The 26,109-nt window shown below is 37.0% G+C and overlaps 1 protein-coding gene across 1 annotated transcript in view; it reads left to right on the forward strand.

The window, feature by feature from the left end:
* The first annotated feature begins 3,795 nt into the window (after positions 1 to 3,795).
* Positions 3,796 to 26,109, forward strand: part of LOC139123150 (transmembrane protein 72-like) — a 28,077-nt gene continuing 5,763 nt past the window's right edge. Inside the window, exons 1-4 of the mRNA XM_070689203.1 lie at positions 3,796 to 4,014; positions 10,839 to 10,905; positions 13,393 to 13,464; positions 19,673 to 19,806. Of these exons, the coding sequence (XP_070545304.1) occupies positions 3,921 to 4,014; positions 10,839 to 10,905; positions 13,393 to 13,464; positions 19,673 to 19,806 (367 nt within the window). The 5' untranslated portion in view covers positions 3,796 to 3,920. The remainder of the gene's footprint in view (positions 4,015 to 10,838; positions 10,906 to 13,392; positions 13,465 to 19,672; positions 19,807 to 26,109) is intronic.

Below are 26,109 nucleotides of genomic sequence, written 5' to 3' on the forward strand. Positions count from 1 at the left end.
CCCTAACCCTTGGTTCTTTCATGACTTCTTGTTTAAAATAATTTCTCAGGCTTGCATGATGTTGTACATAATGTTTTCCTTTTCAAACTTACATCGATCAAGTTGTGTTTTTTTTGTATTAAGCTTACAAACAGACAAATATCCTTCATGATAACGTTTTCAAAACAATGGTTATCAATATGGTCATTTTGGACCCGTTCAAAGAGAATCGGGAGGAACAGGTTCAACTTTGTCACAGATAAAACCAAAATTACTGACGAAGGTCGTAGCTAGCTGTTAAATAATAATAATAATAATAATAATATTTTATTGCTTGCTTGTAAATATAGAATCTAAATCACATTTGTGGCAATAAAAGTGTGCTACAAAAATAAGTCCAAATTTTTCTCCAATAAAGATAAAGATGAAAGATAAAGATCAAATCTGTTAAAAGATGAAATTACTGTTTTTTTTCCTATAATAAGAAATCACCTACAAATTGTCAATAAATATAAGCTGTGTTTACGAGCGATTTCCTTTTGGGTGAGCAAGCAAATACTTTCTTTTTCCAATCACCAAGAGAGTAGACAGGCAGACAGCATTTTAGTTGCTCAACATCCTCTTTGAAAACGTTTACGGCCTGGTGAAATGGGAGGTAGCAGGGTAGGTTCCTCTTGTTTTAAATAATATTTATGTATTTATTCCTATATGAAGATTGCACATTGCATTTTTACATATATTATAAATTGTTCCAGAAGAAAAATAGAATCATACATATACAGAGTCACTGGTATTGTACATCTATTGTTTACTAAAATTACATAAGTATTCTTTTCCAAAAGACAAAGCACCTTCGATAATTACTAAATTTTTGAGTCCTATGAATAAAGTGCAAGTAGTTTTGAAATACGTTGAATTATAGCATCGATTTTTGTCTGCAGTCATTGTCTTTCTAAAATGTACCCCTGAAGAAAAAATACAATACTCTGGAAGCGTGATAATCAAATTGACAAATCTAATCAACAAAGATTCATGAGGTGGCTTATAACCTAATACAATGATATGGAAATCTACAGATCGATATTTGTAAATCAAAAATTGTCAGCAAAGAATTGACCTGTTTGCAAAAGAGTCCCAGCCTTTTGCAATTTAGAAATCTGTGTTCGTATGAATCAGTCAAATTACAATTTTTCAATTTTCCACATTAGAAGAATTAAGCCATTCGGAAAATGATACTCTGCAAGCGTTCTGTCGTTCGTCAGTTCCATATTCCATTTGCAAGGACTTTAAAGTTTAATATATTGATTCAAGATGTTTCTCTATAACTGTAAAAATCGTTTTGATAAAAAGGTGAGTAATAGAATTTTGAAGATTAATTTTGTAAGGTTCTGTGTAATACAATTTTTTCCTCGTGAAAATTAAGGAAATTACATAGTTTTTTGGAGGGTTCATGGAAATAATGAGAACGCTGAATGAAATCAATAAGTGTTCTTGCAAGTGTTCTGTTGCAGCTAGAAGGTATTGCCTTTTATAGATAATCATTACAGAAATCCGATTTCTTGTATCTTTCAATTCCCGTAAAATATAATTTACATAGATGATACCTGTATCTCTGTATAGGATATCATTGACAAAGACGATGCCTTAGTCGATCCATTCTGAAAGTATAGGATATGACCATTGCACACAATATTTTCGTTTCCCCCAATTAATTTGATTTGATTGATTGATTGATTGATTGAATTTATTTGGCAATTAAAATAAAACATATAAAATGTACATTTCACATTACTGCCGAGGATAACACAAGAAAGCAATTGATGCTTATTTCCATTGTGGTCCTCGATGTTAAAAAATACAAATGACGGATTTGATTTGACAAGACGGCAATTGTTCTGCTTGATGTATCGGAATACTTTGGGAAAATGTCATGACAGTTATGTTTTATAAAGTGTAGATAGATATATATCATTCATTAAAATCAGAGAAACATTCTTGACATTAAGTGGTCTTTTACTCTTTTTTTGAACACACTGATTGACTCACATTGTCTTAGTGACAAAGGTAAACTATTCCAAATTACGGAACCTGTATAATTAAAGGAATTAATGCCACAACCTTTTACCCTTGGAATCTTGAAAGATGCAACACTATTTCTTGTATTGTAACAGCTTATGTATCTTTGTACTTGATTTCTCATGTAATCGGGAGCATGGTCATTGAAGATATTATGCATATGATTAAGTTTAAGTTGGTTTACTCTCTGTTCAACAGGCAACATACCTACTTGACGGAATTCGCCCAGCCCAATGTGAGCTCTAGGCGGGACATTCAACAGAAATCTGATAACTTTATTTTGAGCCACTTGTAGCCGTGATTTAGATCGTTTTGTAAGTCCAGAGTACCATGCAGAACAAGCATAATCGAAGTGACATTGTCAGCACCGAGACAAGGAGCTTCTTTATATCAAGTTTAAAATCCCTTGCATTTCTGTAATTTTCTCTAATTCTGTCGATTTCTAATATCTATGTGGCTAGGATTTGGAAGGATTGCATATCCCCCTCCAGTCTCGTGCCATCCTGTAAAATTCTAATTTGCAATATTGGATATGTGGAAATACATCGCTATTTTTATAAAATTAATAAAACACGATTGGAACTAATTTGGGATTATTGGATGGTGAAATAATGTCGATTTAATCTGCAAATGTAAGCTCATCTGCTTTTTCCTTTTAAGTTATACACTTGTTTTTATGAGTAATTTGTAACATTGCAACAGCACCTAAATATTTGAGAAATTTTAAATATATGAAGATCCAGTTATCCCAAATTAGTTCCAGTCGTGTTGAGAAGATCAAGAGATCTGGCCCAATTAAGGTCCAATGTTATAAAGGGTGTAGCTTTCCATTTGGCATCGTCAACGTCACTAGAAAATAACCTACGTATCCATGATGCATATGCGGACTCTTGTGAAATAAAAATGTCTGGCATGTTCAGTCCTCCGTTTATGTACTCTCCGATGTCCTTCTTTTTATTTTGTCAGGGATATATATATATATATATATATATATATATATATATATATATATATATATATATATATATATATATATATATATATATATATATATATATATATATATATATATATATATATATATATATATAAGAAACTTGGGTTGACACACTACCACACCTGGTTGTTAGGTTCCAAACGTATTTATTATACCTCAAACACAACGTTTCGCTCTAAATTTAGAGCTTCTTCAGGTGTTTTCTCGAGGTTGTGAGTACGGTCAAAACTGTCTGGACCTACGCCGAGAGCTGGAAATTCGGCGCCAATTTCCAGCTCTCGGCGTAGGTCCAGACAGTTTTGACCGTACTCACAACCTCGAGAAAACACCTGAAGAAGCTCTAAATTTAGAGCGAAACGTTGTGTTTGAGGTATAATAAATACGTTTGGAACCTAACAACCAGGTGTGGTAGTGTGTTTCAACCCAAGTTTCTTCTATCTTCACCCCATTTCACGCTCCACTGGGGATCACCTGAATTCCTACAGTTTCTATATATATATTATATATATATATATTATTATATATATATATATATATATATATATATATATATATATATATATATATATATATATATATATATATATATATATATATATATATATATCGCTTAAAATTGCAATGTCGCGCTGTCCTCGATGAATGGTTACAATGTTTTAGAACTTGAAATCCAAAGTTTCGTGGAAATGCGGTGGTTGCATATTTGTCAAACTCGAATCCGAAACCAATCCAAAGCTAATTTGACTTTGTCCAACAACCAGTTGTGATACCGCTCTCTTGGCAGACAGTGGCACCATGGTACCACGAATACATTTTGCTGCGTGACTGTGCGGGTTACTCAATTATCCGTGCGATCAAATTTCGTGCGATGGCAGAGACCAGAGAGAGGTGTGGGTGTTGTCGTTTCGTGTGGAGTCATTTTACATTCGTGACCAGGATATGGGGAATTGCTACAGCCGTAGGTATGTGTGGAGTTATACGTTGTGTTTCATGTACTGTCCGGATGTATGACCTCAGTGCACTGTGTTACAGTCTGTAGTGAGCCCGTTCGACCCGTATGGTATGTTTTGCCATTACAATGTCGGGAGTACTGTATATATACGCGTGATAATGGCATGGAACCATCTTTGTACTCATTTTGACCATTCATACTTATAGATGTAACAATGCCCGGCGATGATATCAAACGATGCAGAGTCGGCGTGCGCTTGCTCGCGAACTGTTATTATATGCACAACATCATGGAACATGGGAGTAGCGATAGTGTGTGCAGACACGTCGCAAATTTTATAGTTGTTGTGGTGAGATATTCTTGTTCACCAGTGCAGCCTAGATAGTAGATTCTCTTTGAATGATGAACCAATGTTAGGGACTGGTCAGTTTCTTCGGCCTGGGGGGGGGGTGGATTATTTTTTGCCGACGTCAAAAAGTTGCTGACCCCCCTATTCCAAATTTCGAAAACAGGGTGACCCCCCCTATTCCAAATTTCGAAAACAGGGTGACCCCCCCCCCCCCCCCCCGGCGTCGACATAGGTAAAGAAAAGGTGGACATATGGGAGGGCACATTGTATACATTTTGTGTATATATATATATATATATATATATATATATATATATATATATATATATATATATATATATATATATAAAATTATATTTTACATTTTACATATATTTATATTTTAAATAGTCATTCTGTTTTAATGAAATTGTTGACATGTCAGTTGTAATATAGGAATTTCAAAGTGTCAATCTTAAAGTTTGAATACAGTACATTTTGAATGAGCTGTATTTTGAATGAACTGTGAATGTATTTCACACTTTCTATGCTTAACCAGATGTCCTGAACAGTTGTACAGAAATGGATGTCAATCATTAATATCAAAGAGGAAAAAGCAGTGAATCAAAAACTTTGATGGGTGTTAAGACTTGCCAACCATCCAATTAAATCTTCCGAGGAGCCATAGAGAGCTTTTTTTGCCAAATCTGATGTGTAGTGTCTGAGAGGACCTTTTCTTGTAACATTGAAACCATAAAAGCACAGCTAATAATGACAAAAACTGCCTTTTTTAACTGTTATTTTGTTCATAAAAAAGCATCTTTCTACAGAAAACCTGTGACACAACAGAAAATAATTGCATCAATGAGAACGAAAGATATCTTGTCATTTTTCTATCTCTAAAATAAGTCACTGTATCAAATATATATTGTGAAATATTTGTGCATGTTGCTTTCTCATACTGAATTCTCATAGAGAGAACAGAAAAGTATCAGGAATTTGTCATCCTTTTCATATGCATATGCATATTTCATATGCATATATCATTTTCATTAGCAAACATCAAGATATCTCTGATTTATTAAAGTATGGCGCCTGAAAGGCACGCCGAAAAATATGAAACATCCTGATATCTCTGATATATATGCCTTGTATATTAAAGTCATGCACCTTAAGGGCATGCTGAAAAATGTCTGATATATTAAGTAATGAGCTTGAAGAGCACGCTAAAAATATTGAACATACTGATATCTCTGATGTATGTATGCTTGATATGTTAAAGTTGGGCGTGCTGAAAAATATGACTGGTAATTAAAGTTATGCGCCCGAAGGGCGCGCCAAAAAATACAACTGAATGATGAAATTTGTGGCTGACACTAGCATTTTAGCCAATGATGAGCCTGTGTCAAAATTCAAAAACACACTGACCCCCCCCTATTGGGCATTTCAAAAACATGGTGACCCCCCCCATCACCAAAGTCAAAAACAGGGTGACCCCCCATGAATTCACTGCCCCCCCCAGGCTGAAGAAACTGACCAGTCCCTTAACCGTGGTGCAAAGGTTCATGACTTTGGTCTACATATTTGCACTTTCATATCCATTCACAAAGTTATTTTGTTATTTTATTAGCTATTATATTCATGGAGGTACCAGAAGGCCTCTGGTACCTCCATGTTATATTATTAAAGGGATAAAATCGTCGGTACTGAGCTCAAAGGGTTGTATGGGACCCATGCGACCAATGTAAACACTGTATCCAAGGTATGATGGTGATTGATGAAAGTTAAAACATGTCTATCATAATCTACATCGTGTAATTTAAATGATGCAGTGATAATGAGCTGATACGAAATACATTTTTTGTAAACAAGAAACTCACACAGGCACAGTTCCTACGACTGTATCCCTTTAAACAAAATGTGCTAAGTCATAAGAATGGTGACAGTCGTGTTTCATGCCACAGTCAATTGTGGAAGGCTCAGGGGAAGGCCCCGTAACCTGGATAAAAGGGCTGACAAGGCTACAGGGGCTTTCAGCCATGCTGCTAACCTCAAGCAACTGTTTAAAGGCCAGGGCCGGGTATAAATAGCTAGCTGCCCCCGTTGGAGTTAGTTCATGCAAAGCGTGGCTTGGGTGGCGTCACGCTCGATCGCTCCGTAAAAACCATGCCAAAATGGTCACAGGCGAAGAAACTTAGGCGTCCATGCACCTATACCTAACTATGAATGTCTAGTGATTGAATGTATCCATAAAATTTTATGATTTGAGCATAAATAAGGCTGATTTTGATCGATGAAGGTATTTCTCTTTGTCTTCAACTAGCGTGGCAAGCGGCCATAACAAAGGTCTGCAAGCTGTCACTCAAAAAAGGACGCGATACAGGTGTGAAGCGGTAAACGTTTGTGATGTCAACATGTTAGATACGGCAGCATTGTAATTAAATGGAGCGACCGCAGTGCAGACCCGCAAGCACAGGCGCTCTGTAGCTTGGGAGTCTGCTAATAGATCGATTTAAGCTTGATCTATCGTTTCCGTGGTCGATATGCCCACGCCTGCAACCTAAACACTTCGTAACGATCGTGAAGCGTTAAATAAATGTCGGCAAAATAAAACATCAAATGGCTAGACTTGAGAGAGAGAGAGAGAGAGAGAGAGAGAGAGAGAGAGAAGTGGTTAATGCACTCGTGACGATCATGGTCTATAGTGTGGATGGATGCTGTGTCGGTTTACACATCTGCGCTGCACAGATATCAAAAATGTACAGATACTTTCCCGAAATTTTACTTAGCTTATAACAAGAGTAGAACAAAACCAAAAGTGTTGAAGATACTCTTCAGATGCGTGATTCGCAAGTTTGCTAAAGTTATATTTATACTTACAGAAAATAGTCGCCATAGTCTTCTGTTCAAAGAAATATGTTTTTTGACACCACGTTTCTTATGATCTGTGATGTTACATTTTATTATTTCTGTATATAATCTTTTATAGATTAATGCACCACGGTGTTAATTTCGGATTAATTCAACGATTTCAAGCCGTAATTATTTTTTTAGTGAGAGGGCTTTTAGTAGTTCTGTAGACAAAATGATCGGATATAGCAGAGTATCTCGGCAATGGCACGACGTCTACGCTATCGTTTAGCTGCAGCGATTGTACAGTTGCAGCCCGCGCCCAGGCCCCAGGTAGGCCTAATTCGGAACCTAATAAAGCCATCAGTTGCAGCGGCATCATGCTGTACATACCTTTTTGTCATTACTGTTGAAGTACCGTACACCTGTTATTGCTACCAGCATCGCGGGCCACTTCATGAAACGTTTCTCAGTATGCTCAGTGTACTGGTCTCGTCGCTATATTCAGTTACGTTTAACCCTTTTCCTGCCGAGCGCCCTTGTCCGTTATTCTCCCAAGTCAGTAGAAAACCGCCCCATAATATGTGCCTGCAAAAGATTGGCTCTCCTGCATGTTATCCTGCCAGGCATTTTGGCAGAAATCGCCCATTTTCAGGGTAGTTTTAGCCGTACTTATACGTGTTAGACTTCGATAATTTCTACATGCCCGTAGACAGGGGAAGGAGCTCAAGGGTTGCTGCAGAAAAAAATTGAGGTCACCGGCTTTGTTTGCCCCTGGGAGTGCGTCATTTTATTGCCGTTTCATGTTTATTTTTTCGGAAATAAACTCCTTCAGTATTACGTACCTCCGCTAGGCACAAACATCACCTCACTCGTCTGTTAGTCAGAGACCCTGAGGGTCGTGCTAGGGGTGCAGCAGCACCGTCAAACCTGTCCTGTTTCCCCAGGGTAGGGTCAATTGAATACGTACCTCCAACGACTTGGCAGTGTAGCACAAAAACTACGTTTTTGCCGTTGTATTAACGACATGGCTGAGCCATTGAAGCACAGCTTTACGTAGTTTTGCCAGCTCAGTTGGGAGTTGGCTTACGAGTGTTACCGTTCATTACTGACTTAATCGAGTGGTCCTCAGTCAGGTACGGGTTTGTACCGACATGGCTTGGGCTGCAGCTAACCAGTGATAACCAGTCACTACCCCAAGTCTTCAGTTCACTTTTGCGATGCACGGGTGCAACGCAATATGCTTCCATTGTTCTAGCCATCGACGTGTCCACATGCTGGCAGCCATATTGTACTGCTAGCTGGTTTGCATAACAAAAGCAGTCCCTGCTAAATGCAGACGGTATCCCCGTACATGTAGCATATTGACCTCATGTGCCCTTTTGAATTCTCTGTACGCAAACAGCGTACGTAGTTACCAATGCATCGGCAAGAGGATACGTTTGCCTGCAAACCAGAGCCAGTACTTCGGACGGTGGAATAAATAAAAAATCCAAAGCTACGTCCATTGAATGGCACGGCCAAGGCAGTGAAGGACGTTGCCTGGCTTGAACTTGCAGAGCTGAAGCCCAGCTTAGTACGTCGGACACCAGTTTGTAATGGTATTTCCGAGTCGTTCATATCCGTTCCATGGGAGGAACAAGTTGAGCTGTCCCGTCAAAAATACGTTCTCATTTTCAGTCATGCACAACTGAATAAGTGACTTTCGTCTCGCAGCATCGGCATATCTGCCAAGTCGTTTGCAAGAGGTAGCCTTCTAGATTAGCATTGCCGAGTTGGTCAAGTTCGGCAGCAATCTGTATAGTGCCAGGCAGCCAAGTACGTCCAACTCCGCCAGAAAACGTCACCATGCTATCCTGCCAAGTCCGCTAAAAAGCGGTAAAAAAAAACCAGCCCCCCCGGGTGTGGGGACTGGCGGACAGGTTTCTGCACCTTTCCCTGTCCTTGGACTCCCTGTGAACCCATTTCGAGAGCAAACGCCGTTCCTCGCCCAAAACCTGTCCTCGAACGACCCCTAGCGTGAGCAAGGGTTTGCTACACGTAGTTCCGTCGACTAGGCAGGAAAGGGGGTACCAAAAAGGGCCGATTTCCACCGCCTTAAGAGGATAACGGCCGTGGCTGCTCAGCTTCTAGCTACACCGAATTTCAAGCGGATTTTCACCGACTTGGCAGGAAAAGGGTTAATCTGTTTTTTGCATGTCAACACTTTGGCCTGTTTACAACCTCCTGTGCACACTAATCGTGACCGTAATTTACAAAGACATAAACATTCGATCCCGCCCGTGAATGTCAAAGGTGAACGGTATTAACTTGATCCCGGGTATCAAGTCCCTGGCCTTTACGTACACGTATTAAACAAAAGATACAAATTTGACTCATAAAGTCATTCATGTTTTAAAGTATTATTTGTAAAAGGTGACACTTTCATGAACAAAAACTGCACTAATACCTAATGCTCAACAGAATTACTCTGTTCATTGACTCGGTTTTGACCAGTTCATTTCATAATTATGCAAGCTTGAAACAGCTTGTGCATATATGTTTGAAATGGTCAAAATCTCGTGGTATACCATCGCTGGATGTGGTATACCATCACTGGATGTGGTATACCATTGTAACCATCACTGGATGTGGTTTATTGCTGAAATAAACATACCTAAATCATGATCAGCACTATTGTACGAGTAGCTTTTAGTCCCACTCCCCAAAAGAACACAAGTAAGTTTATAGTCATGGACAAGGATACAGATACAACAAGTCATTGATAGCTATGCTATCTCTGTCAAATTTGACAACTGAGTGAGTACAAATATTGCATTTTACTGTAGTATTGTGTATGCAGAACTGTGATTAAAATTAAAAGGAAGGAAAACAGAGCATAGCAGACGAAGTCTTCAGCAAAGTTGAACATTTTTGACAATTTTTTGGTTGCCATTTGTAGCCTACAACTCACTTAGTAGTGTTAGAGATGCCACTATCCTCCCAAATACAATACTACAGAAAGAGTTGTAAGGCAAGACTGCAGCAATATTGCAGATAAGTATCTGTTTCAAGACAGAAAAACTGCAAACTCATGTGCAAATCAGTAAGTGCCGACAACTAATTTATGAATGTTTCAAAATGCATAGTACAGTGAATGGTACATGTATGATCTACATTTTAAGGAAAAATGGATGTATATAAAGGTATGTTTACTTTGATGTGCAAGACATTCAAGGGACAAAGTCGGCTATTTTTCTTGAATTTTGTTTGATGCAAGATACTACTTATAATTGTTTGACATACTGAATAAATGGGTGACTATATTTGAGCCCGGTTTAGACAAATGAAACCATGGTGAAAATGAATTAATGGTCATTACCATTAATTCATTTTGGCGATGGTTTCATGTATCGTGTCTAAAATCGGGGTTGAATATATGCATGGTCACCCATTCATTCAGTATCTTTCAACATGTCAAACAATATAAGTAGTATCTTCCATCAAACAAAATTCATGAAAAATGGCCGACTTTGTCCCTTTAAGGATAGATTGTATTTCAAGCTGCTGGCAACCTTTAAGATGTGAAATGTAATTTCTTAGAGGAAAGATCATAATTTTTATCATCAATAGCATGTATGTGTTTTGTTGAACAGTTGGCTTTGTGAACATTTCAGGTCTATGGGGTATTGGAGTTGAAGTTATACATGGTGGTCTTCATTTGGAAATTGGTCTGTATCTTATGTAAGTTGACATTTCATGCCATCACATACATAAGCAGTGTTTTCTCCAGGACACACTCCAGTATCTAATCTAAATCCCCCTAAAATAATCCCAAACACCAACAATATAACCCCAAAGAATGACATCTTGATATGTTCATCACACACAGTTGTAGGAGTGGCATTCTATATTATGATTAGTATTTATGCTGTAACATCACAGACTTTGCCTCCAGATTACAAAACTGTCTGAACTTGTATGAATAAAGTGTGACTGACCAGTGTAAACTTCTGATATATTGGTGTATAATGGTATAAACATTTCCTACATAGACAAGAAGAGACTGGAGACTTTTTAATTTAATACTTGGCCCACACTTTAACCTTAAACCGGTGTGCGGGGTATAAAAGGCCCCTAACTTATTGAAAATTCATAATGGCACTTGAGTGACAACTGGCAATAGCTAGGTAGACCGCTCCGTGAGAATCGGCCTAAACGATTCTCAAACATATATTATTGGCATATCATGAACATAGACTGTTTCATAAACACCTAGGCCATATAGGTATTTGCAAAGTTTCACAAAGTTTTTTAAAACTACGACGATTAGGGGAAAAATCGCTTTCTGAACAAAGGGAATGGCCCTCAGGAGACAGTCGTTCCGTGATTCAAACAATTGTCAATCATTCGGTGACGCGCAGAGGTGTAAACTGGTCAAACATTTGCTGTGCATAGGAGAACAATTACGATGTAAACAAACTATATGTAAACTTAGAGTTATATCAGCGGGCGAAGGATGGAAACTTTGTGTTGCCATAAACTTTTTGCTAGCGTTTATGGTGCAATGACATCACGAAAGTGAACCATTTTCAGACGTGACTTAGCAAGAGGACTAGTCAGTAAGCTTACCCGTAGTACGATGTTTTCTAGCGAAAAGCGCGTAAGCAGAGTCCGTAGTTTGCACTGAGAATGGCATCGAAAATAACCATCAAAACATGGCGGTAGCCTCCATGATCAATTTAATTATTGTCAGTCGAAGAGATCCACGTTTTTAACAACTTTTCCCTTCCAAATCTACGGCCGAACGTGACGGTACTGAACAGTTATTTTGGATATATATGCTGGCCCCGAAAACGGCCGTATGTACACGTGTTTTTACACGTGGAAATGACATGTCGTGTTTGGAGGGCTGGTACTAGTAAGGTTTTGACATACCGATTATCCCAGTTACATTTGGACTTCTGTGATGAGAATTTAACAAAAATTGTAAGATATTTGAACAGTTCAAACATTCAATCTTTCAGTTCAAGATGAGCAAGTAAGCGCCATCAACCAATCTTGTAAACACTTTAGGATACGCGTGTCTGAGGACAGCTCATTGATTCCGCGCTACATCGTTATAATATTTCGGCAAAAGCTGGACTTTACATGTAATTCCTTTTAATAAACATGGAGGTAGAAAGAAAGACGGAGAGGAACCCAGTCTGTCATTGATTCCAGTCGAAGGTTAACAAACGTTTCGAGCAAAACTTGCAATTATTGCTCCGAAAATAAACATAACTCGATATCACTCCGCCGCCAAGCAACCGAGCAACTAACCGCGATCGCTATTACTGATATCATGATACACGAGATTCAAGGAAGTCTCGACCCTTCCGTGAATTTCCTTTATCTTTTGCGATCGGTCATGACGTCGCCGTTTATCTATTTCCTACCATTTTCCTGACGTGTTCCTTTTCCTTCCTAGTTTTTCTTTCTTTCTTTTTTCTTTCGAGTATTGCCATGGCATAACTGAAACCACGGTCCCTCCACAAACGAACCGGGAAACGAAGGCTGTACGTACCCAAGCCTGAGTGTGATTTGAGAGCAAACAGATTACGCAGATAATGCGAACGATCGCAACCGTTGCCAACAGACTCATTATGCAGAGCCATGCCCCAAAACGCCCACCCAAACTTGGCACTAATCCTGATCCCGGTCCATTTCGAGCCGGGCTTTAATGAGTCAAAATATTGATTAATCTTAATTTGCATAATTAGTTATGGTTCCCCCTCAATCAGAACCAAATCCCCCTCCCCCAAATTTTCAAGGAGAGCGGGACATTCCCCTCTTTTCAGAGAAACCTGGAGATAACACTGCATGAGATCATCATCATTTCCAATTTACATGTCTTTCAAATTTAAACAATGCTGTGAAGTGTGATATAGCAGATAAAAACAATAGACAATTGTTTGCAGATTCATTCTACAAACTACTACATACAATTGTATTGCACATCCTTTTCTTCTCATATATATGTTGATTTTAGAGAATTCAATGATATTGAAATCTTCAATAGGAAATTGACATGGAATTATGGTTTGTTTGTTCCAAGTCATTCAAGTGTCTATCAGATTCCTGTAGGACTGATAAATTAAAGAATGGCAACAATATACCATGCAATTTGAAGTATTTGAGAGTAAATGTATTAACTGTAACATATTTTTCTTTTAAATTACTCTATGACAGCATCACTGCAATATTGGTTACATTTTTGGAGTTTCTATTCATCTTAGACAAATGTGCTACAAAGTGCTGCAAGTAAGTCATGTTTCTCTTAAATTATTATATGTTATTCTGTACATTGTAATTCTTCAATTGATGATGTAGATCAGGGCCAAGATTAGTTTATGAAAATACTAGGCACGGACCAGGCTGGTGATTTTTAGCCCAGTGTATAATGTCGTGCAGTCAGGCTGAATTTGATCGTAGTTTCATGAGTCCTGCCATTTAAAAATGACATCTTGAATTGAAAACACTTTCATTAGGGGTGGACCATTTGATATCCTGGGGGGGCTTGGAAGATTTGGGGAAAAAAAAAGATGCCAGGTGGAGTTGCTCGAAAAAAAAAATCTGGCTTTAAGTGGCTGATGGAAAAAAAATTATGGACCATTGCGACTCGGAAAAAAAAAAATCTTGGCAATTGTTCGATGCACACTGCAGCATCAATAAAAATCAAGCAGTAGCTCTGGAGTTTTATAAAGCATAAACCATTTCAAGCTTGAGGAACAATAACTTAGAATTTATTAAACGAGGAACTGAAATAAATACAAAAACAAAAACACTGAAAAATTGTCAAAAGTTACAGCTACTATCACTGTAGCTTTCAGCAACTGAAAACAAGAACTCGTCTGAAGTGGTCTCATTGAGGAAGATTTTCACACTATTTCAGATGGCTTTTCTCTCAGTCATCTCCTTTATATTCTAAATCACTGAATGTGAACAATTGTACAGTATACATGACCTTCTGATTAGAGGAAGTATGCTGAAATTGAAATTGCTCACCAGTGTTTTCCAGAAATGTGTAAATCTGAATGTATTGATTCTGTCAAAATACCACAGGAAGAGAGACAGCCTGCCATGAACTGGGTCAAGTGGACTCAGTCAGTCAAGTGGACTGTTCAACTTGCTAATATCACTCAAACCAGGACACTTGTCAGACAATGACATATAATTTTCAAGCACAAGTAAATGCCATATATGTACATGATTTTACAAATATATGTGAGTCTTTCCACAGTAAAGCGCAACATTTGACATTCCCAATTTTGGAGCTCTAGCTTTTTCAATGATAACAGCATTCACACAGAATGATATTATTTTTACCTTCTCGTGTCTATTTATAGACAGAGAAGGTATTAGAGTTGAAAACCAATATGCTGCTGTCAAGAACTTCCGTCTGTCAAGACTTCCGTCTGTCAAGATCCGTTGACGTCATGCCATTGTGATGGGTCATATCATAAACTGATGGGGGTGTTCATGGCTCAGGTTGAGGTGTGGGAGAACGATTTTGAGCTATGACAAAAATCAAAAGGGACTTAGCGGCATAGCCACAGTGTTAAGCCTTTCTCCAAGGTTTCTTAGTTGACTACAATCTATTACAGACTACTGAGCTGACGTTAGGGGTACTCACTTTGTGTTTGCTCACTCTGTGAGCGCTAGTGTTTGGTACTGAGTTGCGTGGATATCCCTCATGGCCTCACGTGATCTGGGCCTGTTGCATAATCTGCAGAGATGATCATATGCCTCCGAGTCTGAAAACTGTCATTGTGTAAGCCTGTCGGCATTTTCCTTGCATTTTTTCTCATTTAATTTTGCAAAATATCGGCGAGTACCTCAATATTTCAAGATAACCCTTTCTTCCCAATCGTTTCCTGGAGTTTCAGAGTCATATGAACGAAAATGAGTGAAAGTTTAGACAGGAAAATCGGACGTCGGCCATGTTCAATGTTTACAGTACAATCAGAAGTTTACGTGGAGGAATTAACCAACAAACACAGGAGTGTTCATGATGCCCGCCCTCTAGAGGCAGACCCTCCTATATGAAGTACCACATTTGATGCTTGTGGAAAGCTTGACCACACAATGGAGCATTTAAACTTTTAGAAAATGACAAACTGAATAAAAAGGTATTCAGAAAATGTCAAATACTGAGGAAAAATGCGCAAATATTCAAAATAAACAGGTTAACTGATTGGTCAGCTATAAAAAACAATGGAAATGTTTATGATCAAAAGTTTTTGAGATGCGCACATTTTAACAAATACAGAAATTATTAACATTATAAATATAAGACCAAACTATTTTTTCAGGGATGGGACAGGTTGGAAATGAGGGGTGAGAGACAAGGCACACCTATTGCTGCATGTGGATGCAGCCACACCATTTCATTTACAGCATACTTATTCACTGTGTTGTGTTCAAGTTCCATATTGTACTGACTGTCATACAAGGATAACATAAGCAAATCAAATCAAATTAGAAAAGGATCAATGCTGTTGTGTGGATTTTGCTGAACATGGCTGATATTTCGCCCTATGAATTTGTTATCCAGCAAAGGCATATTTTGATGTAAAGTCAAAATTAACACTACATTGCTGACAATATATTTTACCGTTTCTGCATGAATTTTTCTTTTTTAATATTATAGTATATTAGTACTTCAAACAGATTAACAGTTATCGTGATGTCAACCCATAATTTTACATCACAAAAGACTGTAATTCTGCCAATTTTTTTGTTTTTCAGTCATTTTATAAATTTTGCACTGCACAAGATGATTGAACAAATTGCAATGTTTGAATTTGTAAACTCAAAGAATAAAAATCCTTTGGTCACAAATTAAATTATTTTTTGAAAAGAAATTTACTCTTAAACACTTTTAGCATATATTCTTTACACGGTCATGTATTTCAAGGAAAATATGCCTATTAAAAACAGTAATTTCTTCACTTTCAATTTTTTTTCAATACTATGACAATTATCAGCCATGAGGTTATACAAACACAAGACCAGATAAGCGTTTTTCATCATTTCCACAGGACTCTTTTGAAAATCCATTAAAAACAGTTAAAAGTGACTGGAAATGATCACTTGGTATACATTTAATTTATAATTTTTTTTAGTTCGTCGCTGTCTGAAGATAAAGAGGGCAAAGTTAAAAGTGACTGGAAATGATCACTTGGTATACATTTAATTTACAGATGCCAGGTTGTGTATTTCACATGCACTCAGGTCAGTAAGGAAGTGCGTCATTACTATTTTGGACTTTGAATTCTTATTTCTGAATTGTTTAACTTTTTTCCACATTGAACTATCTTTAGGCAATTTATACTGTAGCTTAGAATTTTTTTGATTGATGTATTTAATCATCTTTTGGGTTCTTTGGGTCCATATCCCACCTCATGCCCCTACATCATCAACTATTTACCAACAACTCCATGCCAACAACCAATTACCTGACCTGGCCACACATTAGAGAAGGTACAGCGTCATTGACGGTATTTTTAGTAAGTACTATGAGGTTATCCCACGATATCAGCGCTTGGTTGGGACGTATTGCCACGAGTGAGGGTGCGAGCCACATCACACGAGTCGAAGACGAGTGTGATGCGGCGCGCACCCTCACGAGTGGCAATACGTCCCCAACCAAGCGCTGATATCGTGGGATAACCGATTTATCATATGCCCATGACCGTATATTTATGTAAAAGGTAATTAAAAATAAAGAAACTTTATTAGTTTTTGTCAGTCTTTTGAAGGGACTATGTTTTTATATTCTGCCGCTGGTCTGAGCGCATTGATACATGTTTGTTTACAACAGCTGATCAAGTCGTTGATAGCATCGTGTCGGTCGGGTGTATACAGTCTAAACAGGATTATTTCAGCGCAATTTACTGCAGTTCAGAAAAGGAATGGAGCCAATTTACTTATTCTGGTCACCGTCCCGGTGTTCTGGTGGATAATTATTACACGGACAATATTGTAAGTTTGAATTCACTTTAATAACTCTTGCTGAAACATGGCTGACGTGAACACGAACGACGAAGTAGCGCGAAATACAACAGATTGTAAACATCAACTTTTAATTTTCTACAACAACCTGTCCTGTAACTCTCTGTAGATCTGAAATAAAGGAACGTTAAATTCATATGTACTAGTAATATGTTTCGTTTTATATCGGTAAATTTTGATTGAAGTGAAAAAGATGGATTTGATCGTTAAATGCAAGATGATGTTAACATCAAAATCGGAAATAAACAACAATTGATGACGTATAACGTGCCGTATCAGACTGATATTTTACGTTCCACGTCAGGAAGCGTCAGAGGAGATACGGATACGGTCATGGGTATATGATAATACATATGAGCATATATAAAAAATAATATTAAAGCTGTATGTCCAGCTCAACAAAAATTATAGATTTTTATCTTTATAAATATGGCCTCTATTTGCTCACCATTTTGTGACATTTTGTACCCCTGTTACATTATGAAGGGATATTTACAATATTGATACTATTTGAATTGATTTCAAATGCAATGTAGTAATGTATTATAAGCAATTACGAACTAAATTTATTCTTGGAAAAAAAACACTAGGGAAAGGGCCAAATATTGTGCCAAAAAATATTGGCAACGCGTGTAACTATGTCTGTCCAACTCTATGCAAATTGATAATATGAGAACAATAAATATAGTGAAGGCTGTAAGCTGCAACAAACCACTCATACATTTGACTAACAATGAAATCTTCCACTATGTAGCATTCTTTATTCTGTCTTTATTGAAGCTTGGGTTCTCTTGCAGTTAAAAATATTTCTGGAAGGCGTCTGTCCACATGTTACTCTCGTTACCTCATTTCCAAAATCAAGATTTAAAAAAAAATTCTTTTGGTATACATTGCAGAAATGTTGTCATTTGAGGGTGCCCTAAATTTCATGTTTTATGGCGCAATTGAATATAAACCAATGGCCACCATTACTGAGAGCACCTGAATGGCAGGATGTCTGTCCTCTTTGTTACACGTGTTACCGGTGTTACACGTGTGGAAGTAATTGTAGTTTAATTAAATACTGGATAGAATAATGTTAATTTGTTTTTTAGTGTGACAATTCTATCTGTATCAGAAAGTTACTGAAAGCTTTCTTTACAACTATTGATGCACCTCAGATGCCCATATCGTTTATGAAAATATTGGACAGAACTGATGATGTCTGTCCAATGTTACATACGTTATCCCATAGACAATACAGGGGTCTTCCCTCCGTTTTCTATATGGTTATCCACAGAGCCAATTTATAACAATTCACTTCATAATTCTGAGGTATTTAACTTCGTCATGATGTATACATATATAAATCAATCAAGTACATTTATTCGGATTGGAACACACACAACTTGTGTATAAAGCCAATCCAGTGTCTGTCCATGTTACATACGTTGCTAGTTGCCATAACATTGCATCAGATTTCCTCCTCTTCTGATAATATTTAAGATTAAAATATCTTCTGAAGTGTGTTTCTAGTTCTTGTAGACTAATGGGTTTCTTTCAAACTTGGCACAGGGATGACAATGGCATACATGTGACCAAATACAATACAATGTCATGTCTGTCCATGTTACACGCGTTACTGTTGCCGCGACAATTTGCCCTCCTCCTTAAACAAAGAAATTATTTATCTTAAAAAATATTTATTTTTGGATGACACACCTGTAGTACTGTCCACCCACTCAACTTTTAGATTCAGATTAATAAATTTAATATTTGACCTTATTGTCACAAAGTGGTTACACTTTACTGTGGAATGACTCATGTAGGATACCATCATCTCTTCTGATGACACCAGTGATGTTCTCAGAAAAGTTTTCACTGTAAGTTTGTTAATGCTTAATGTAGAACTCAGTAATCAGGTTGTTTGATCTGTATTTTCAGTGTGTTACCCATGGTATAAATAAGATCTATAAACTGATATTTTTGTAAAGTGAATCAAAAATGTACATGTACTTACATATCTTTATTTAGTTTCTTGAATATAGTCTGTGTGCGATAGAACAGCATCTTGTTACTGGGTGTGAAAAACCAAGCAAACAAACATTGCACCGAAATTTAGTAAAAAAGAATATATCTTGAAGAAGGAAAGTGAAAAAAAAAGTTGCCAGCATATGCCCTGTAGAAAAAAAATAATTCATGGTGAAGCAGGTGAGAAAAAAAATAATGGCTCTCCACCAATCTTCCAAGCCCCCCCCCCCCCCCCCCCCCCCCCCGGATATCAATGGGTCCACCCCTTAGTGATTTGGGTATTGGACCAAACAGTTCACACACTTCTTGCGGAGTTAGGAGTCCATATCTAGACGTAACATATTATTACAGCATACTCATACATTTGTGTGTTCAGAGTTTTTACTGAGATATTCTACTGCAGTACAAATAATGACAGTCACAAAAATTACTATTATTTTGACAGAGAGGAATCTTGTATTTTCAAATGTTGGAGTTTAATTACCTGGATTGATAATTGGAAGAGAAGTATTTTGTATGCTCTTCTGTCCATTGTTTGTTTTCTCAATCCAACGACTGTATGGCAAGCTGTTATTTCAGGTAGGTCACTTGCCACTCTGAACTCACTTATAGTCATACTGCTATACCATACATGCTGAAAAATTGGTTCGGTAGTGCCATATTCAAGACATACTTGATTGTTACATCACACATGTATCCACATGGATTGATGTCACACATGTGTCTGTTTGGGTTGATGTCAAATGTTTGTTTTTCCTTTCCTGGTCATTAACCAGGCAGATCTTCTGTTTGGTTGCTATGGAAACAACAAATGTTAACATAACATCATCCGATTTGATAATTCTAGCATCTAACTCAATGTTGCATGTCTTTGATTCTTTGAATGCTTAGTACGGTACTGTATGACTTCACACATAATGTACCGGTAGTCCTTTAACCACCATAGTTTAGCCAAATACCATCATTATCGATAGTGATAATTGACTTGTTTAGAGGGAATAATTGGCAAACAGGTTATACAAGGCTGTGTCTGATTCTATTTTGTTGTCATTGGGAAGTGTCTGCATGCTGATTGGTTGTCATTGGGAAGTGTCTGCATGCTGATTGGTTGTCATCGGGAAGTGTCTGCATGCTGATTGGTTGTCATTGGGAAGTGTCCTGATACTGATTGGTTATCATTGGAAAGTGTCTGCATGCTGATTGGTTGTCATTGGGAGGTGTCTGCATGCTGATTGGATGTCATTGGCAAGTGTCTGCATGCTGATTAGACACTTTAAGCCTCAGGAAACAATTCTACAGAAAACTTTTATTCTCATTTGTTGCATGGGGCAGTTGCTTAATTCTAGGTTACTTATTAAATGGTTACCAAAATTTGTAAAATTTGTTTGATAGTTGAAACCGAGTTTGATAATCAAAGTTCAGTTTGTTGAAGTTGAATTCAAATCTTACTCGGGAATATTAATACTGTTAGTCAGAATGTGATTGTTCTACCTGTTATCAGAAGAATTTACAGTGTACCCCTGGTATACCGGTATTCCTAAAATAAATGAAATACAGTACATGTATGATTGTAAATGGTATACAATACGTACCAGCAAAATAATGTTACTCAGTATGCATAGCTTGATATTTAGAATTATGTTGCTATGATGGATTATTATCAGCATGATTAGTGTAAAACTGTCAATTTGTTAAGAAAATATTATCATCAAAACTTTCAAAGTGGAAGAAGCTGTACATTTTAATGATTTTTTTTCACAATTTACTTTTTAATGTTATCTACAACGTCTTGTTCTATTTCTCAAAACATGTAAAAACACCCATTGTCTACACATTGTCTCTACATGTTAAATGCACTGTTGTTGCTTACATGTGAATTCTAGTCCAGACCAGAATTCACTTGTCAACAATAACAATGCAGTGTACACATGTAAATTACCCATCATGCTTTAAGTAGAATTCACATCAGGTGCTATGATAATTACCATATTTGTAACTCAAGCGCATTCTTTCCTGAGAATTTGTTGAATTAACCCTTTCACCACCATGGTATGGCCCAAACTCAATGGTGAGTGTGGACCTGTCTACAGGGAATTGGGGTGAACAGGTTAAATTCAGTGTTATCTGACAATTCATTGACAGATACATTCCAAGATATTACTATTGAATCACTCAGTTACAAGCAGTGAATCGGCCGAATGCCATGAAGACCAACTTTTCATTCACTGACTGAGAAATTCCAATCTATTCCCATTGACCTGTAGAGACAAACTTACCGACAGTCTAAACCAACCATCTCTATGATATCTAACCCTTTCATTCTGCATTATGTATCTCTGTTTATTCATTTGCTATGATTCCATTGTAACATCACTCAACGAGTCCTAGGTTCTAGTATCAACTAAGATGACATTATAACTCTTGATTGATGTTTTGAATTCAAGGTGCTTTGCTGGTTTTATTGGGGCTGGTCTACTCTGCCAAAACTTTCCATAAAGAAGAAACTACGCCAGAACAACAAGAAGTCAGAAAAGAAAAATATGAATATTCACATATCTGAACAAAACAATTGATATAGTTTAAGTATTTCTGTAGTACATTATTTTCTTGGCTGTTATTTCTAAATTATCTGAAGGAATGTTTCTAAATAATCATATGCATGTAGACAATATTTAATAGACTTTGAAAAGTTTTTCATATCAGTAGAAAGCTATTTGGTCTTCTTCAAACACTTGGTAAATTCTCTCCATTTTCCACTTTATGAATAATATTTGATACCTTATCATCTTTCCAGCTGCCAGTTTTGCTCGATGACTTGCTATCTTTTATTTTTCTTTTTTTATCCATGCTGTACGGCGACACTCTGTGTATGTGGTTGCGTTAACTTCACAATGGTCTGCCATTGAAATGTAAATGTATCCCATAATATATCTTCACATGTGCAACTACCCCTATTGCTATGGTAACTGCTTATTAGGTATGTAAAATAAGACGACAGCCATCACGTTGAAATATCTTAGTCAAAAATACAGTCTATCCCAGACTCCCTCTGTTTGATTATACGGTAAAGTAAGAAGTTAGTTTTAATGTTTTATGAAGTCTGTCATTATAAAAGGCCAGTAGCAATAACTTTTCATTATTTTGACACGACCGTAATACGGTATTTTTGTACTAGTTCAATCACAAGTTCTTGTTCTACTCCCCAAAGCATATTTAACACCTACTATTTAGCAAGCCAACATGGTGTCTGTATATGTAGAATGCATTTTTAGCGCCCATATATATGCATATGTATATATGCAAATGGGAGGTATTCGTATAAGGTGGAAAAATGTCGTCTGTATGTATGTATGTATGTACGTATGTATGTATGTATGTATGTATGTATGTATGTCCGTCCACATCAAAAACTCCTAAACCGTAGCACCTACTGTCTTAGTATTTGGTGTACAGGTGCACCTAGGGCAGGAGATGTGAATTTGTTCAAATGAACATGTCAGTGCCAAAAATATGCAAATGAGGGGGAAAAAAGGAAAAATCCTGCAAATGGCTAAAACTCAGTAAGCATTAGTCAGATTTGGTTGAAACTTGGTATGCAGATTTCTTTAGGTATTCTAAATTATGTGTGCAAAAATTTGGATGAAATTTGCATGTTTGTATTTTTAGGGTATTTTTCCGTTTTTAGTCAAAAAATCTTGTTCTCTGAAATCACTCGTCTGATTGCTATTAAACTTAATATTCATGTTCCTCAGGATGACCTCAGTCATGCTTGTACAAATTGTATTGATATTGTCATATTTGTAATTTTTATGCAATTTTCCCAATTTTTGATAAAAAAATTTTTATCCAAAAACTACGGATTTGATAGCTTTGATATTTGGTATACAGGTATCTAAGATTAATCTCAATATAATGTATTGAAGGTATGTTGAAACTGGCAATTTTTATTTTGGGGGCAATTTTTGTATGTGAAATGTGTGCAACTTCAGTGGTCTGGTACAGCGACTGTAATGCAAAAGTCAGCAGGAAGCCCAACTCTGGCCATAAAATTGATACTGATACTACGGGCCGGGTAAACATAGCACAGTGGTACAAACCATTTCTCTCATGGTGTATCTTAGAAAATAAACTGAATCGAATGAAGAATAATTCACAATTGACACCGATTGAGATTACCCGCTGATTTTAGTGTTTGCAATTGCCGTACCCAACCAGTGAAGTTGATCGCCAATTTATTTGTTATCTGGCCAAATGACTCCCTGTCTCACTAGGCATTTTGCTAAATGGCTTGACGGGTTAATGTGGTGTTCTCTGTAAATTGTATTTCACTCAAGAATTCACTTGTCACCAATAACAATGCAGTCTACACATATATGGGCTGAGTTGATAAGGTGAATATCATATACCTCAACATATATGGGCTGAGTTGATAAGGTGAATATCATATACCTCAACATACATAGGCTGAGTTGATAAGGTGAATATCATATACCTCAACATATATTGGCTGAGTTGATAAGGTGAATATCATATACCTCAACATACATGGGCTGAGTTGATAAGGTGAATATCATATACCTCAACATACATGGGCTGAGTTGATAAGGTGAATATCATATACCTCAACATATATGGGCTGAGTTGATAAGGTGAATATCATATACCTCAACATATATGGGCTGAGTTGATAAGGTGAATATCATATACCTCAACATACATGGGCTGACTTGATAAGGTGAATATCATATACCTCAACATATATGGACTGAGTTGATAAGGTGAATATCATATACCTCAACATACATAGGCTGAGTTGATAAGGTGAATATCATATACCTCAACATATATGGGCTGAGTTGATAAGGTGAATATCATATATCTCAACATACATGGCTGAGTTGATCAGGTGAATATCATATATGGGCAGAGTTGATAAGGTGAATATCATATACCTCAACATATATGGGCTGATTTGATAAGGTGATTATCATATACCTCAACATACATGGGCTGAGTTGATAAGGTGAATATCATATACCTCAACATATATGGGCTGATTTGATAAGGTGAATATCATATACCTCAACATATATTGGCTGAGTTGATAAGGTGAATATCATATACCTCAACATACATGGGCTGAGTGATAAGGTGAATATCATATACCTCAACATACATGGCTGAGTTGATAAGGTGAATATCATATACCTCAACATACATGGGCTGAGTTGATAAGGTGAATATCATATACCTCAACATATATGGGCTGAGTTGATCAGGTGAATATCATATACCTCAACATATATGGACTGAGTTGATAAGGTGAATATCATATACCTCAACATACATGGCTGAGTTGATAAGGTGAATATCATATACCTCAACATACATGGGCTGAGTTGATAAGGTGAATATCATATACCTCAACATATATGGGCTGAGTTGATAAGGTGAATATCATATACCTCAACATATATGGACTGAGTTGATAAGGTGAATATCATATACCTCAACATACATGGGCTGAGTTGATAAGGTGAATATCATATACCTCAACATATATGGGCTGAGTTGATAAGGTGAATATCATATACCTCAACATACATGGGCTGAGTTGATAAGGTGAATATCATATACCTCAACATATATGGGCTGAGTTGATAAGGTGAATATCATATACCTCAACATATATGGGCTGAGTTGATCAGGTGAATATCATATATGGGCAGAGTTGATAAGGTGAATATCATATACCTCAACATATATGGGCTGATTTGATAAGGTGATTATCATATACCTCAACATACATGGGCTGAGTTGATAAGGTGAATATCATATACCTCAACATACATGGGCTGAGTTGATAAGGTGAATATCATATACCTCAACATATATGGGCTGAGTTGATAAGGTGAATATCATATACCTCAACATATATGGGCTGAGTTGATCAGGTGAATATCATATATGGGCAGAGTTGATAAGGTGAATATCATATACCTCAACATATATGGGCTGATTTGATAAGGTGATTATCATATACCTCAACATGCTTTGGGGAGTAGAATAACAAACTGAAGTTGACATTTAAAACGCAAACTGTGGAAAAAATCATCAAAAGGTACAATTACTGGCCTTTGAAATATTCACTACACAACAAGTGTGTGTGACCTCTCTGTGTGTACAAGATTGTCCGTGTAAGTATTGTGTCTGGGATAGAATACACATATCAGCTTGCATTTTGTACACAATGCAAGCACAGATTAGTATCTATCTGTTTCATATCATCGTGACCTACAATTTTGACTTTACTGGTTTAGCAATGTATTCTAGAGAGGTATTCTGTTCATCTGTTGTTTTCACGTAATCAAGGGTTCAAATTTGGAAGAAATTTAAGTGATCTGTCCGACGTTAGCAATGATACATTTGTAATTATCCAGTGTGTTTCATCTAGGTACCGCAACTCAGCGTATGAGACGAAGACAACCGCAACTCAGCGTATGAGATGAAGACATCTCACGTACAAAACACACGATTAGCTTGGGTATCACGACACATTTCAAAGCCACTGACTCATAGATTAATTACAGTAAACCAGCATGGGGCAGTTGCTGTCTGGACTTGGAGATAAACAGTTAGCTAGACTTGATCTACAATGTAACTGTTTTTTAACAATTTCAGCTAAGAGTTCAAGAGGTGAAGGTATTCTCAACAGAAACTAACTAAAAAGCCACACATTGTAGATAAAGTGTATCTCTCAGTCTAGGCAGAGCAGCTGCCCCATGCTGGTTTACTGTAATTAATCAATGAGTCGGTGACTTTCAAATGCGTCGTGATACCCAAGCTTATCGTTTGTTTTGTACGTGAAATGTGTGCGTCTCA

The sequence above is a fragment of the Ptychodera flava genome, chromosome 22, assembly GCF_041260155.1.
Source record: "Ptychodera flava strain L36383 chromosome 22, AS_Pfla_20210202, whole genome shotgun sequence".
Classification (NCBI taxonomy): Eukaryota; Metazoa; Hemichordata; class Enteropneusta; family Ptychoderidae; genus Ptychodera; species Ptychodera flava.